This window comes from Equus przewalskii, chromosome X (genome assembly GCF_037783145.1).
Source record: "Equus przewalskii isolate Varuska chromosome X, EquPr2, whole genome shotgun sequence".
NCBI classification, from domain to species: Eukaryota; Metazoa; Chordata; class Mammalia; order Perissodactyla; family Equidae; genus Equus; species Equus przewalskii.
In genome coordinates this window covers 41,816,215-41,833,397 of record NC_091863.1, presented here as the reverse complement: position 1 = coordinate 41,833,397, position 17,183 = coordinate 41,816,215, and the positions used below count along the sequence as shown (strand labels likewise).

The 17,183-nt window shown below is 40.7% G+C and overlaps 1 protein-coding gene across 2 annotated transcripts; it reads left to right on the top strand.

Moving 5' to 3' along the window:
- The first annotated feature begins 3,713 nt into the window (after window positions 1-3,713).
- LOC139081199 (diphosphoinositol polyphosphate phosphohydrolase 3-beta) lies at window positions 3,714-14,915 on the top strand. 2 transcript variants are annotated; one of them, XM_070606668.1, is made up of 2 exons: window positions 3,714-4,986; window positions 8,949-14,915. In XM_070606668.1, coding segments are annotated over exons 1-2 (495 nt in total). In that variant the 5' UTR covers window positions 3,714-4,492; the 3' UTR covers window positions 8,950-14,915. The 2 variants fall into 2 exon arrangements, with proteins under 2 accessions (XP_070462769.1, XP_070462770.1); XM_070606669.1 differs by lacking the exon at window positions 8,949-14,915 and having other exon boundaries at window positions 3,840-5,684.
- Window positions 14,916-17,183: the final 2,268 nt, after the last annotated feature.

Genomic DNA, 17,183 nt, shown 5'->3' with positions numbered 1-17,183 from the left:
CTGCGAGAAAATCAGTGTCCACGGTACAGGAAGAAACAAGGAATTTGGGAACCTATGGAGAGTGGTTCGAAAGACACAACCCACTCAACCTCCCCAAGTGCAAAGACATGTATGGAGCTGCCTATGTTCGCTCCTCTTTCATTTTGAACCTCTAATAAACAATTAGGTATAATAATAACTGTCCTTTTTGATCCATGTAGCTTCTGTCACGGTCTTGCATTCAGTCGCTGTATTTTGAATCCCTGCTGGACACCAAGTTCCAGGCACTGTGCTGACTCAGGGGGAACAGGTATGTTTCGGGCTGGCTCCCAGCCTTTAAATTCCTTACAAACACGCAGACAGATCATGACAGAGCTCCTTGATTAGAGCAATGACAGAATCAAAGTCAAGGGAGCCTGCGACAAGAAAGGAGGGTAATTTAATCCCAGTGTAAGGGGTGAGTGAGTACACACGGTCAGGAAAGCCTTTTTCGCGAGAGGCGAGGTTAATGAGGTAGGTGATTTTATTACCCCCATTTTACAGATAAGAAATATTAAAGTCAAAGAAACTTACTTACTTAAGGCTGCATAGCTACTGAGGGAGCCAGATTTATACTCCAGGGCATTTGGTTTATAAAACACCTTTTTTTGGTCTCGTTGACTACTACTAAGATCACTTCCCCTGACTCTGTTTCCCTTTAACGTACCTTGAAATCTTCTCAGCTACGTTGTGGTCACTCTCCTGAAAGCTGGGTTCAGCTGTGAATTCTATCAGGCTCTGAGAAGGTCTGTGACAGTCTCTATCCGAGGGAACAGCTGTTCTGGAGAGCTCCTCTCTCTTAGAATCGTACTCCCCTTAAAAGTTAGTCCCCAAAGTGGCAGCTCTAGGTGCCACGCCCATGGAGATGGGAATAATAACCGCCCGCTCAAGATATAATGGGCTGTCGAGAACACAGGCTACAGGGCTCAACACAGGGCCTGGCACAGAGACTGTGCTCCACAAGTATTCCATGCCTTGACCTCATCCCTTTCCTTCCGATCAAGGGAAAGGTCACTGTCAACCTCTTCAAGCAGAGGTTCAATTTCTACTACGGAGAATGTTTCTTCTCTCCCTTATTTTTGGTTGGATTTTGGTGCATGGCAGTTAACGGTTGTGTCAGCTAGCTTTTGATGCATAACAGACAACCCTCAAATTGAGTGACTTTAAACAACAACCAATTCTGTTGCTCACAATTCTGCAGGTCAGCAGTTTCAGCCAGGCTCAGCTGAGTGGTCCTTATGCATAAGAAGGCTTGCTTGTGCAACTGTGGTCAGAGCCTTGTCAGCTAGGTGGCTCTGCTGGGAGCCGGGTGGTCTAGGATGGTCTTACCCACCTTTCTGGCAATGGGTTCACAGTCAGCTGGGATGAAAGGGATGCATGGGCCAGGGTCTCTCATCATCCACCTAGCCAGGGCCTCAGCACATTGTCGTCACCTTGTTTCAAGAGCGGCGAGAGAGTGCAAGTACTTTTTAATTCTCTGCTTGCTTCACACTTGCTACTAGTCCCATGGGACAAAGCAAGTTCCATCGCCAAGGCCAAGGACAATGGGGGAGGAGATACAGGCCTGCACAAATGGCAGTTGTTACTGTAAGACTCTACCACTACGCTGGTTTACGAAATAACCTTGTTCATCACCACAGAAATATTTACCTATGGATAAACCAGACAGTGGAATGCCAGTCTCTCAAAAATGATTTTGACTCTTCTTTAGAAGAAGTCATAACCATCTTGCTCTATGGGTCTAACAGGTGAATAATAAAATTATTTTATGAAATTCTGGGGGAAAAAAACTAATTTGAAATTTTTCTCGTCATTGTACTAAACTTGTAAGTTGTGGATGTCTTATCCCGAAACACGCTATGACTTTGCCAGTGGGAATCCAGCCTGTACATCTTTCCTGATTATAGTGCTGCTATTGCTCTCCCTTCCAACAAATGCGCCCCAAGCAGACACATATTGCAGAGGCATAATGTGATGGAGAAGTGATGGCATAGACCAGAAAACGGCAGCTCTACCGAGACAAGGAGATAGTACCTGGTAACCGTAAAGCAGACTTGTGACGTGGCGGGGGCCTAGTTGGGCAACCCTTCCCCCCAGACACCAGCCAAATCCCCAGCTTTGCGAGAGTTCCTCTTGGTTTATTCGAATCATCTTTCAAAGCTGAGTACAAGTTTTATCATTTTCTACTACAGTGTCCTAACCATATGTTTTTAGGATCCCTTGCTACTTTATTTATTTTGTGGTGGCTGATAGTGCTACTGTGAATGTCATCATTTCCCCATCCTATTTTTTACACGATTACTGCTGGCATACATGGAAGCTCTTGGTATTTCAAATATCAACATTTCATTCTGCCACTTAAAGGAATTCATTTTTATATCGTTTCTTAGGTGTTTCCCAAGAACATATTCATATCATCTGCCAATAATGACAATTTCGTCTTCTTTACCAAAATGACAGATCTTTTCTCTTTACAATCTCACACACTGGAAAGAATGTCTAAAACGATATTTAAGAATATTGGTGATAATAGGTATATTTGCCTAGATCCTGACTGTAATGGATTTTTTCCTAGTTGTCGAACACTATCTGTGTATGTGTGCGTACGGACCCACCGAGGAATACAGCTAGCTGACATCTATTTTCCTAGTTCGTTTTGAATCATGAGCTGTCGTCCTCCTTCAAATGTTCCTTGATCGTCCACATATCGTTAACAGACGATCAGTTGCGGTAGTGTCTCTACTGGTTGCAGTCCTTCTCATTACGCCTCCGTCTTGCCATTTTCTTCGTATACCACCCGTACCTGTATGTCATGTTATGCTCTAGATATTGCAGCTGTGTTGCCACCGGGAACAGGATCATTTTTACGAGCTATTTTGGGCATAAATGGAGGGTAGCAGACCCTTGGGAAGCTGAACTACCTTGTTATTTAAAAACTGGACTGTAAGTTTCATGACTCCTTTCCACTTACCTTTCAGGTTCAATTTCCCCTCGATGAAGGGGTTATTTCACCAGAAAAGTGAGTTTTCATAATCCTGCTTGGCTGATGCCAGCCAGAGGGTCTGTGGGGAAGACAGAGACAAAGATGCCTAAGCTGCAATAGGGCAAAAGTTAGGAGACATCAGAGGTCTTCTCCATAAGGCTACTGTTAGAGCAGGGAAACAATATACAAGGAAAAATATAGAAGGAGAGGGAAGGCTTGAGGTTGTTAGATTTTTGGCTGTGGGGGGCCACTTCTTGGCCAAGAGGACAGGATGACCAGAGAGGTGAGAGAGCACCAAGTGGCCTTGCTGGAGTCCCCGTCCCACGCCAGGGGCCTTCCAAAAACCAAAATGTAAAGCATGAAGAGATTTCCACAGGCGTGTCTTCCAAAACCCCAACCGGTACTTATCAACGAGAAAGAGAGAAGGGCGGAGTGTGCGGAGGATCGAGGTTCTCGGGACTTAATCAAACACTACTCGGGGGGTTCTCCAGTTGTTGGGCGAATATGGCTCAAAGTGCAAAGGGCTGAACCAAGTAAGGCAAGGAGTTTACTGATGAGGAAACTGAGGAACAGAAGTTAGGTAAGATGTCAAGAGGGGCTCAAGACAAGTGTTAAGCAACGGGCTGTGCCAAGATGCCTGGCAAGGTGAAGAACCTGTTGAAGAAAGAAAACTGTATGACATGACTCAGCAGAGATTAGGTCCTGTTTTGCCAAGAATACCGAGGATCGTTTTGACAAAACTGGGGCCTTGCTCTAAATAAGCCGGTCCTATTCATCGTGGGCGATGGTGATGACGATGCCCTTGATCTTACTGCGTGTAAAAGGACTGCGCGTGTGTGTGTGTTTCCTGCAACCTGGTGGGGTGAGGAGAAACGTCCGGCCACGCCACAGCCACGTTCAGCTCTAAGGCACACGTGGAAAGAACCTGGGCCCAAGGCACAATGCGGTGAATTGAACCCTGGGGGAAGGAGATTCCCAGCCTGAGGCGCGCGGGGCGCCTGCGCAGTGGGCCCCAGGCGCTGCGCGCTGCGGGAGCCGCGAGACCCCCGCCCCCGCCCCCGCCCCCGCCCCTCGCCCGCCAACGTGAACGCGCACGCGAATGGAGACGCGAACGCGCACGCGAATGCGCCTCACCTCGCTCAACCCCTGCCCGGGCGGCTGAGCAGGGAGGGAGGCGCGCGCCCTACCTGCTGAGGGGGCCGCGGGTGGGCTGTGTGCAGAGTGGCGGGCTCCCCGGCGGCGGCGGCGGCAGCGCCACCTCCTCCCTTCGGGCGTCTGCGCTCGGGACCCTCCGCCGCGCGAGGGACGGACTGACTGACGTACCTCGCCCGCCCCCGCCCCCGCCCCCGCCTCATCTTCCCCTAGGCTCCGGGGCTCCCCGGCTGAGGCGCCTCTCTCTCCCCGCCCCTCGCCCTCGGCCCTTCCTCTCCCGGCACCTCGGGCGGCGGCGGCCAGAGCAGCAGCGAGCGGCGGGAGCAGGCGGCCTCGAGGATGAAGTGCAAGCCGAACCAGACGCGGACCTACGACCCGGAGGGGTTCAAGAAGCGGGCGGCGTGCCTGTGCTTCCGGAGCGAGCGCGAGGACGAGGTGCTGTTAGTGAGCAGCAGTCGGTACCCGGACCGCTGGATCGTGCCGGGCGGGGGCATGGAGCCCGAGGAGGAGCCGGGCGGCGCGGCAGTCCGAGAGGTGTACGAAGAGGCGGGAGTCAAGGGGAAGTTAGGCCGGCTCCTGGGCATTTTCGAACAGAACCAAGATCGCAAGCACCGAACGTACGTGTATGTACTGACTGTCACTGAGATTCTGGAGGATTGGGAAGATTCGGTTAGCATTGGGAGGAAGCGAGAGTGGTTCAAAATCGAAGATGCGATCAAGGTTCTCCAGTGCCACAAGCCCGTGCATGCCGAATATCTGGAAAAACTAAAGCTGGGCGGTTCCCCAACCAATGGAAACTCCGTGGCCCCGTCCCCGCCAGAGAGCGATCCCTAGTATGTACGGCTCCTGCACAGACTTCTGCTTTCCGCCTCCCTTAGAATAAATAGTGGCCGGAGCACCCCTGTGCCGTGTGCGGTCTTCGGGGCGGAGGGAGGCTTCTTTTGTTTCCTTGGCAGACCTCTGAATCACGCTTGCAGACCGCCTCAGTTGCCAGGCACTGTTTTCAATTTGCGCGTTTTTCAGATGCTTTGAAAATCGCTTCTGGTAGCGCTGTAACATATTTCGGAAAGCCAAAGCCACGTGGGTTTTTTTTTAAAGGTGCCTTAACTGCTCACCCAGCCCTTGGGGGGGAGCTGTGCGTGTGTGTGTGTACACGTGTGTACGCGCTGTGGTTTGTTCTTTTACGTTTCACACATACTTTGTGTGTGTGTGTGTGTGTGTGCGCGCGCGCGCGCGCGCACGTGTGCTTTTTTGGTACCATTCTTGTGGTTTGTTTCGTAGGGATCTGATCGCTTGGTTGTGTGGCATCTTTCATTAATTTTTTTTCTTGTTTTCTCGTTCATAGCATTCGCCCTTGTCAGTAAGCCCTTCTGTGATGGGAATTGGTTTAAGCGATCAGTTTTGAATTTAAAAAACATTTAAGAAATTTTACATCTTGTGCTCTTTCCGCACTGGACCATAATTTGATCTCTAGAAATGTAATCTAGTTTGCCCTTTTCGGAAATTTCTTTATTCTTATGTAGATAATTTGACTTTCAGAAAAAAAAATTTCTCACCTGGTAATTTTTCACTGCTTACTTGAAATGGCCGTTTCCCCATTTTCCCCCTACAAGCACCAACGAAGTTTAACAAAGTGTTACTTCTTAGGAAGGTATTGTTGGCCAAGCACATCCTGAGGTGTACATATTAGCATGAAAACTGTGTTCGTGGAGTATGATGTAGCATGCTCAGCCTCCAACTCTATTGCCTTTTTCTTAATACCCTAGAAGAAGCATAGTTCTCTAAATGTAAGTTAGTTTTTGGAAGAAAGTTATTTCCCACGTTTGAATTTGGGATATTCCAGTTAAACTTGTCTGAATGCCAGTAGCCGGAAGAATGGAATCTTATATGGTAATTACATCCCAGTTGAGCGAGGTAGCTTTCTTGATATTCAGCTGTTACAGACTTCTCAGAGTGTTAGGACAATCTCTCTTAAACATTTAGGATAAACGTTTGTTCTCACAGGACAAACGTTGAGGTACCGAATTAAAAGATCTTACATTTGCCTTGATGCTTGCTTACAATCAGGAGTCCCATCTGAAATACTTAAGTCTTGGAACTTCCTCTGTTCTCTCCAGCCATGTGAGAAAGTAGGTAGAAGTAAAGCCTACTCCATGAAGTGGGTACTGCGGGGGAAAAGGTCATTCCTAATTTGTAGGGCAATCTAGAATATGTCGTATCTCCTAATCATTACTGATAAATATTTGTCACTCAACTAACTTTTTGAGGATCACTTTTATGTATTCTGTATTAATAAATTTTGAAAGTTTAGATTCCTCTTAGAACTTATCTTCTCTCAGGAAGGTTGAGGAAAAGCTTGCTTTGTGAAGAGAGTATGCGTGGGGGATATTTTTCTACATCTAACATTTAATATCTTAAAAATATTCTATAGACCAATAATAAATATAAGTGGATAGTAACTGTAATTTAAATAATTTGTTATTCTAAAAATTAACCTTTTAACAAGAACACAATTACTGGTAGAATTGACTATTGCTAATTTTGTTTTATTTTGTTGCCACTGTTTTTAAAATAAGATCTTTGCCATGTATAAATATGTCTAAATAAAGTATATATTGTAGTTAACAAAAATTAATATCATCAAAGGAATGAGTAGAGTAGAAAATGAACAGCTTTTAAAAACCAATTATATAATTTCATATTCTATATTATGCAGAGTTATCAAATATGTTTTTCAAAAATTGTTTCTTTGTGCAGAAAGACATCTTGTTTTTTAAACAAACTTTCTAAATCCTATAAGTTGACCTTTCCTATTCCAACAATCCAAATCAACTAGTAGATATTCTCAGTAACCTGAGATTTTTCAAAGTATGCACTAACAGCAAAGAAACTGGATTATTGCATTATAACTATGGTCATGTGTCACTTAACAGTGGGGATATGTTCTGAGAAATGTGTTGTTAGGCAGTTTTGTAGTTGTGTGAACATCAAAGAGTGTACTCTCACAAACCTAGATGGTCTGGCTTACTACACACTTAGGCTGTATGGCACTAATCTTGTAGGACCACAGTCACATGGGCAGTGTGTCACTCATCAAAACATCTTTATGCAGCGTATACTGTATTTCATGCATAAAACTGCCTCCATCTAAAATGCTGCTGCAAATACCTGGGAGGTTACATGACATTCTTAGAGATAATGCGCAATCTTATATATTGACTTTTGAACTGTGTATCTGACAAATGCAAGAAGTGCAGTGTTGATGTTAATCTACTCCTGTTAGCTTGTAAATATTTGCTGTATTTTATTGAGAAACATTTGTATTGAGTTCTGTCACTTACTAGGATTTTCTTCAGTGCCCAGATATCTTTAATTTATGCAATTTGTAGAATGCCCAAGGCTTTCATTTCTAAATTGCAACAGAACACTTTACAGTTACTGCACTTTAAGTTAAGCTTTCAAATTCTCATGGGCAGCTCTTGTTATTTATGCTTCTAGAGTTCACTCTAGAAAAAATTAAAGAACCCAAAAGCCTTTCGTTTTAAAAGAGAAATCCAAAAAATTCAGGCTAAAACAATTGACACAGAAGTAACAAATCAAGTGGTATCTCTGACCTCCATCCTCCAAGAGTTTGATCCACAATTGGGATTTTCTCCCTACAGAGTCATTACATAGCACCCATGCATTATTTTTGTGATGATTGCACTAAAAATGTTCAGATGAATCTTTCAGGTTGTACCCCTCTCAAAGAAAAACAGTGCATTGATCAAAGATAAAGACTTTCAGACATGAGGTAGAAATTTGTTTTCAGCATGTTTTTTAAAAGGCTTTTTTTTCCCCCCTAAGTGGACAAGTGCCTATTCTTGTCTTTTAAAAAGTTTTAAGAAGACGTGTTGGAGTAAAGATAATATTGATATGCTTGATACATAATTTCCCTGGATGTCTAATGTATTATATTTTCTAAAAACGTATGTTTTGTCAATCAGATCACTGTTGAAAGAAGTAACTCTGAAAGGGATGAGGAGTGGCTGTAAATATTTTTAATTCCTTTGTATGGTTTCGTTTGAGAGAATTGTAAGGATTTCAACATTTTTGTATTTAGAAACATCAAATAAATGTTGGGGTGTGTGTGTGTGGAAGAGCAGGAACAGGCAACTTTTAAAGTAACAGCAACATTAGAGGGCCCTTCCAGGACATGGTTTAAAGGTCTGTGAAATTAGAGCTGCTCCTCTCACTTCCCTTTAAGTGGAGTCCAATTTTAAGAAAGAGCGATTCCTGCATCAATAGTTGTTAATTGGGAAAAGGGAGATGAAAATGCTCCTTTAGAGCCTACAGTACTAACAGCTGGCCAGTTTTCTTTTTCATGGTTCCTTTTGTGGAAGCACCAAGCAAAACAGGAAATATTTTTAGTGTCATTCTAGTATTGTAATCATCTTTCTGAATGACTGTTGGCCTGTTAGACTATGAACTCTGAGGACTAGGACACAGCCTGAGTCCTGTCCATATCCTCAGAGCCTAGAACTGTGGCTAAAATTTGGAGACATTTATCATTGATCCACAGGTTAGAAATGTCTACTATTAGTGTATTCTTGATTTCTTAGCTTTATATTTTAGCTGGAACAATCTGTTGTTCTCACAGCTCTCATCTGGCCTCACAGTGGAACTGCATTGGATAATCACTGAAAGTTTTTCCAATACAAAGTGGTTGATGAAGCATAGTAAATGGTCAATAAATATTTGTTGACCAGAAGAATTGATGATCCAATAAAACTATTAATGAGATATTTTTTTTTAGGTGAATGGCATAGATGTTGTTCAGATTTACTTTGAAAGAATCAAGTATGTGAACCCAATGATGAATGGAATTGTGAACCACAGGTGAGCTCTTTCGCACTCCCAAGGACACAGCTCATCCTATGCTTTTGGACATTTCTTCCCTGTTTATTAAAATGACTGTTCTCCAGGTTGTTGTACTACCACTGTATCTGTACAGACTTCTAATTTGGTTCCTACAGCCTTTTTAGTGCTCTTATGATTATGGTCTTTATTTCCCACCAGGTTATATGACCTTGAGTGCAAGGACCTTGTTTCTTTAGTCTTTTTATATATCTAGCGTACAAGACATCACTTGAAATATGGTAGACATCACTGAAGCTTTGTCCAAATAATTAATATTTTGTAATGACACTTAAGTGGTAAAGCATTCACCTTCTAATCTGGTGTTAGTTCAATAAATGCTGTCTGTCTAGCATATATGTGGCTTTTGTATTTCAGGTGTCACAAATGTTTCAAGGCAGCTGTGAGATACTAGAAAGCAAAAATTCTTACTCATGGGCCAGCCCTGGTGGCCTAGTGGTTAAGTTTAGCACTCTCTACTTAGGTGGCCTGGGTCCAGTTCCCAGGCGCAGAGCTATACCACTCATCTATCAGTGGTCATGCTGTTGTGGCAGCTCACGTACAAAAAGAGGAAGATTGGCAACAGATGTTAGCTCAGGGCGACTCTTCCTCAGCAAAAAAAGAGGAAGATTGGCAACAGATGTTAGCTCAGGGCGAATCTTCCTCATCAAAAAAAAAAATCTTACTCATGTCTATATCATCCCAGACATTATGTGCCCCCTGATGGCAGTACACTACACCACCTATGAAATTCACTTGCCAGAATTTTGTACCTAAATCTGATCGTGCCTCTAGACATAATTGCTAATCTATGGAAAATACAGGGAACAGAGAGACATTACTCTTCATCACAGAGATGGTATCAGCAGAATCCAGACAGTGGGAAACTACAGGACAAATGACCCAGTTTCTTCAGTAAATGAATTACCAGGATGAAAGAAAGAAATGGAGGATGATCCTATAGATTAAAGGAGACTTAAGAGACATATAACCAATTGTAATATATGGATCTTTTTTGGATCCTAATTTGACCAAACTGTAAATTTGTGAGACAATCCAGATAATTTGAAAATTGACTTGATATTTGATATTAGTTGGGATAATGGTATTGTGGTTATGTTGAAAACAAGAGTCCTTATCTTTTGGAGATTCATTCTCAAATATTTATGGTTGAAATGATGACTGGCGTTTGCTTCAAAATAGTAAGTCTGGATGTTAAGTGCATTGGAGATGTTGAAACAAGACTGGCCTTGACTTGATAATTGTTGAAGCTGGGTGATGGTTAAATGATGGTTCATTAGTATGTTCTTCTCTACTTTTGTATGTTTGACATTTTCCATAATAAAAAGTTAATAAAAATAGTTATCAGAGTTTTTATTAAAGCTAATATATAAGGCATAGAGAAAAGAAGAAGAGGAAAAATTTTAGATTGTTTAGAAAATGTTGGTTGTGAGGTGCCACTTCTGGCCCAAGAGGTCAAATGCCCAAAGAGAGGAGAGCAACATACCCTAAAGTGGCTAGTGTTTCCCTTGCTACAGACCAGTGTTAGGAGTTTTTTTTCTCTTAATTTGGTCCATCGAAATAGGAAGAGTTAAGTTCTTATTTATATCTATTGGAAAATGGGAATGGATTCTCATATTCTTTGAGCAGGATTTTTGACAGCATTCACGGTCCAGTTCATATCAATGTGAAAAATGAAAGGGGTAGAGTCTCTAGGGAGCAAATTTATGGAGTTTTATAAAAATCCACAAAATGCATTTTTTGAATAGTTTTTCAAATAAATAGTGGCTATAAACTTGTTAATTACACATTCATTAACTTTCAAGTTACATTTGAAAGTAGTGAAACAGGAAAGTAACTAGTTGACATTCCTGACTGCAGTGAGCCACTTTGTGTTTCACAGACTGCAGATATGCCTTCAGTGTTGGGCTGTGCTTAGAATTCTGTAAAGGCTAACACCTACTAGGTCAGAGTTAGTGAAGTTGTACTGAAATCAACAGACATAGGGTTTGTTCTGATTTGTTTTGTGGGTCAAGAAGAAGCAAGCAAATTGTGAGAAGGACATTGGAGGCCCCTTCCAGGGAGGATGAACACTTTCATAAGTGTGAGGGGCTGTGAAGCTGAAGCTGCCCATTCTACTCCTGCTCTCCCCATGTGTTCCAATCCCAAGAGCGAGTGGTTCCCCAGAAACAACTGTTTCCTGGAAATGGGGAGATGAAATGTTTACCTCCGAGTCCTTTTCTACTCACAGCTGGGCAAAGCTTGCATTTCCAAGTTTCCCCTGCTAGAGGAAAAGAAGATTCCAGAGAAGTTCTTGTCAATCTTTTCCTGGAATTTGTTTCCTAACTTGAGTTTACTCTGATTTTAGCAGATTTTTTAAATTTAGAGGCAAGCAGAGCAAGGGGAATGGAACTGTAGGTGGTGGCTGTAATTAAAACAGTTGCTTGGAGTTCAATAGGCCATGGCTCAAGACTGGTTTGATCATCTACTAGCTATGAGGCCTTTGTCAAGTTACTTTACCCCTCTAATCTTCAATTTTCTCATCTGTAAAATGGAGATAATCATAGCCCATACCTTTGTAAACAGCACTGCTTCTGAGAAGTCCTTCTTGATCTCCTGGAGGTAAGGTATACTCTTGTGTTCCCAGGTACCCCATTGCTTTGTTATTTCATAGTTATTATCAAAATTATATTGTACTTATTAGCCTGAATGTCTCTACCTTCTAAACTCTGAGGTCACCTGGCTTTGGAACCCAGACTAGGTTGTCTCTGTGTTCCCAACGTCTGGCACAGAGCCTGCAACATATTGCCCCACAGGTACTCATGACATGTTTATTATATAAATGATTGTCATACCTCCTACTTGTCAAAAATATATTGCTATAATTTTACAAGATATTTATTTACAGGAAAATGTGAAAATGAGACAACATAAGACTGCAGTCTGTACTCAGATTTCTCTTTATTTGGAAGAATATTTTGTTTATAAATCATGCTTCCATTCTTCAGAATCTTCCTGTACCAATTATTCTTAACTTCTTAGCTTCATAAAATACTAAGGAATATTCCCTCACGTGCTGAACTGGCCCCAGAGCTGTATTTGATGATTCGCTGAAGGCTTCCCAAATACAAATAATTGAAAGACATGGCAAGCCCTCCGTATTTATTCAATTTAAGAACTGTTGAATGAATACAAGTATGCTAATTTTATTTCATGGTTAAAAGACAGATAGCAATCAGGATTATATGGTAACAAATTCACATATACAAGACAAGGCAAGGTCAAGACCTGACTGATTTGACTGGTAAAGATACAAATAAGCTACTTTAGATTTAGACAGTTTATTACTTACATAGTACAGAATAAGTCAAAAGTGCCAGCTCCCCAGCTCCTTTCCCACATACCCTAAAAGACAACAAAGAAATAAAGGGGCTGAATGACTGTAGAACAAGTTTTGGGATACTTTGTTGCTGAGGAGCCAAACCTAGACAGCAGCAGAGTGGTTTTTGTGCTACAGCTCTATTCTTTATTTTATTTTTTATTGCAGTAACATTGGTTTATAACATTATATAAATTTTGAGAGTACATCATTATATTTTGATTTCTGTGTAGATTACATCATCACCACCCAAAGACTAATTACCATCCATCACCACACACGTGCCTAATCACCCCTTTTCCCCTCTTCGCTGCCCCCTGCCCCTCTTGTAAGCACCAATCCAGTCTGTTTCTATGTGTTTGTTTGTTTTTATCTCATATTTGTGTGTGAGATCATATGATATTTGACTTTCTCCCTCTGACTTATTTTGCTTAGTATAACCATCAAGATCCATCCATGTTGTCACAAATGGCAAGATTTCATTCTTTTTTATGGCTGAGTAGTATTCCATTGTGTAAATATACTACATCTTCTTTATCCATTCATACCTTGATGGGCATCTAGGTTGCTTCTAAGTCTTGGCTATTGTAAATAAGGCTGCAGTGGACATAAGGGTGCATATATCTTTATGCATTCATGTTTGCATGTTCTTTGGATAAATACCTAGCAGTGGAATTGCTGGATCATATGGTAGTTCTACTCTTAATTTTTTGAGGAATGTCCATGCTGTTTTCTATAGTGGCTGCTCCAGTTAGCACTCCCACCAGCAGTGTATGAGAGCTCTCTTTTTTCCACAACTTCTCCAACACTTTTGTTTCCTGTCTTGTTAATTATAGCCATTCTGGCAGGAGTGAGGTGATATCTCATTGTAGTTTTGATTTACGTTTCCCTGTTAGTGATTTTGAACATCTTTTTATGTGCCCGTTGGCCATCTGTATATCTTCTTTGGAGAAATGTCTGTTCAGATCTTGTGCCCATTTTTTAATTGGGTTGTCAGTTTTTTGTTGTTGAGATGTATGAGTTCTTTGTATATTTTCGATATTAACCCCTTATCTGATATGTGGTTTGCAAATATCTTCTCCCAATTGTTAGGTTGTCTTTTCATTTTGTTGATGGTTTCCTTTGCTATGCAGAAACTTTCAGTTTGATGTAGTCCCATTAGTTTATTTTTTCTATTGTTTCCCTTGCCCGTAGAGACATGGTACTTGAAAATATGCTGCTACGACCAACGTTGAAGAGCATACTGCTTATGCTTTCTTCTAGAAGTTTCATGATTTCAGGTCTTACACTCAAGTGTTTAATCCATTTTGAGTTAATTTTTGTGTATAGTGTAAGATAATGGTCTACTTTCATTCTTTTGCATGTGGCTGTCCAGTTTTCCCAGCACAATTTATTCAAGATACTCTCCATTCACCATTGTGTGTTCTTGGGCTCCCTTGTCGAAAATTAGCTGCCCATAGATGTGTGGGTTTATTTCTGGGCTCTCAATTCTGTTCCATTGATCTGTGTGTCTGCTTTTGTGACAGTGCCATGCTGGTTTGATTACTATAGCTTTGTAGCATATTTTGAAATCAGGGAGTGTGATACCTCCAGCTTTGTTCCTTTTTCTCAGGAGTCCTTTGGCTATTTGGTGTCTTTAGTTGTTCCATATAAATTTTAGGATTCTTTGTTCTGTTTCTGTGAAAAATGTTGTTGGAAATTTGATAGGGATTGCATTGAATCTATAGATTGCTTTAGGAAGTATGGCCACGTTAATTCTTCCAATCCAAGAGCATGGAATATCTTTCCATTTCTTTATGTCCTCTTCAATTTCTTTCGATGTTTTATAGTTCTCAGTGTACAGATCTTTCACATCTTTGGTAATGTTTATTCCTAGATATTTTATTCTTTTTGTTGCAATTGTAAATGGGGTTATATTCTTAATTTCTTTTTCTGCTGCTTCATTGTTAGCGTATAGAAAGGCAACTGATATTTGTATGTTGATTTTGTATCCTGCAACTTGACTGTATTCATGTATTATTTCTAAAAATTTTTCAGTGTATTCTTTAGGGTTTTCTATACATAGAATCATGTTATCTGCAATAGTGACAGTTTCACTTCTTTTCTAATTTTATTTCTATTTCTTGACTAATTGTTCTGGCTAAGACTTCTAATACTATGTTAAATCAGAGTGGTGAAAGTGGGCATCCTTGTCTGGTTCCTGTTCTTAGAAGGATAGCTTTCAGGTTTTCTCCATTGAGAATGATATTAGCTGTGGGTTTGTCATATATGGCCTTTTATGTTGAGGTACTTTCCTTCTATACCCATTTTATTGAGAATTTTTATGATGAATGGATGTTGGATCTTGTCAGATGCTTTCTCTGCATCTGTTGAGATGATCATATGATTTTTATACTTCATTTTGTTAATGTAGTGTATTACGCTGGTTGATTTGTGGATGTTGAACCATATCTGCATCCCTGGAATAAATCCCCCTTGATCATAATGTATGAGCTTTTAAATGTATTGTTGTGTTTCATTAGCTACTATTTTGTTGAGGATTTTTGCATTGATTTTCATCAGTGATATTGGCCTGTAATTTCCTTTATTTGTTTTGTCCTTGTCTGGTTTTTGTATCACAGTAATGGTGGCTTCATACAATGAGTTAGGAAGCTTCCTGTCTTCAACATTTTGGAAGCGATTAAGAAGGGTAGGTATTAAGTCTTCTTTGAATGTCTGGTAGAATTCACCACGGAAGCCATCTGGTTCCCAGCTTTTATTTTTTGAGAGTTTTTTTTAAAAAAATTATTATTTGTTGTGGTCATAAGAGTTTGTAACATTGTGAAATTTCAGTTATACATTATTATTTGTCAGACACCTTATATATAATTGTACCCCTTCACCCCTTGTGCCCACCTCCCACCCCCCTTCCCCCTGGTAACCACTAAACTGTTCTCTTTGTCAATAAGTTTGTTTATGTTCCATAAATAAGTGAAACCATACGGTGTTTGTCTTTCTCTGTCTGGCTTATTTCACTTTATATAGTACCCTCAAGGTCATCCATGTGGTTGCAAATGGGATGATTTTGTCTTTTTTTATAGCTTAGTAGTATTCCATTGTATATATATACCACATCTTCTTTGTTCAATCATTGGTCAGTGGGTACTTGGGGTGCTTCCACGTCTAGGCTATTGTGAATAATGCTGCAATGAACATAGGGGTGCATGAGCCTCTTTGTATTGTTGATTTCAAGTTCTTTGGATAAACACCTGGTAGTGGAATGGCTGGATCATATGGTATTTCTATTTTTAATTATTTGAGAAATCTCCATACTGTTTTCCGTAGTGGCTGCACCAGTTTGCATTCCCACCAGCAGTGTATGAGAGTCCCCTTTTCTCCACAACTTCTCCAACATTTGTTATTTTTTGTCTTGGTGATTATAGCCATTCTAAGGGGAATAAGGTGATATCCTAAGTGTGGTATTGATTTGCATTTCCCTGATGATTAATGACGTTGAACATCTTTCCATGTGCCTGTTTGCCATCTGTGTATCATCTTTGGAAAAATGTCTGTTCATATCCTTTGCCCATTTTTGATTGGGTTGTTTGTTTTTTTGTAGTTCAGTTGTATGAGTTCTTTATATATTATGGAGATTAACCCTTTGTCGGATATATGATTTGCAAATATTTTCTCTCAGTTGGTGGGTTGTTTTTTTCTTTTGATCCTGATTTCCTTTGCCTTCCAGAAGCTCTTTAGTCTGATGAAGTCCCACTTGTTTATTTTTTCTTTTGTTTCCCTTGTCTTAGTAGACATCGTATTTGAAAAGATCCTTTTAAGGCTATTGTCGATGAGTGTACTGCCTATATTTTCTTCCAGAAGTTTTATGGTTTCAGGTCTTCCCTTCAAGTCTTTGGTCCATTTTGAGTCTATTTTTGTGTATGGAGAAAGATAATGGTAAACTTTCATTCTTTTGCATGTGGCTGTCCGGTTTTCCCAACACCATTTATTGAAGAGACTTTCCTTTCTCCTTTGTATGTTCTTGGCTCCTTGTTGAAGATTAGCTGTCTGTAGATGTGTGGTTTTATTTCTGGGCTGTCAATTCTGTTCCATTGATCTGTGTGCCTGTTTGTGTACCAATACCATGCTGTTTTTATTGCTATAGCTTTGTCAGGGATTGTGATGCCTCCTGCTTTGTTCTTGTTTCTCAGGATTGCTTTGGCTATTCGGGGTCTTTTGTTGCCCCATATGAATTTTAAGATTCTTTGTTCTATTCCTGTGAAGAATGTCATTGGGATTCTGATTGAGATTGCATTGAATCTGTAGATAGCTTTTGGTAATGGGGACATTTTAACAATGTTTATTCTTTTGATCCATGCACATGGAATATCTTTCCATTTCTTTATGTCATTATTGATTTCTGTCAGTAATGTCTTATAGTTTTCCTTGTATAGGTCTTTCACCTCCTTGGTTAAATTTATTCCTTGATATTTTATTCTTTTTGTTGCAATTGTAAATGGGATTGTATTCTTGAGTTCTCGTTCTGTTAGTTCATTATTGGAGTATATAAATGCCACTGATTTTTGTAAGTTGACTTTGTATCCTGCAACCTTGCGGGAGTTGTTGATTATTTCTAATAGGTTTCTGATGGATTCTTTAGGGTTTTCTACATGTAAAATCTTGTTGTCTGCAAACAATGAGAGTTTCACTTCTTCATTGCCTATTTGGATTCCTTTTATTTCTTTTTCTTGCCTAATTGCTCTGGCCAAAACCTGTAGT

What these genes read in the sequence shown, in the direction of transcription:
- LOC139081199 (XM_070606668.1), top strand. Translation starts at nt 4,493, where the DNA reads ATGAAGTGCAAGCCGAACCAGACGCGGACCTACGACCCGGAGGGGTTC.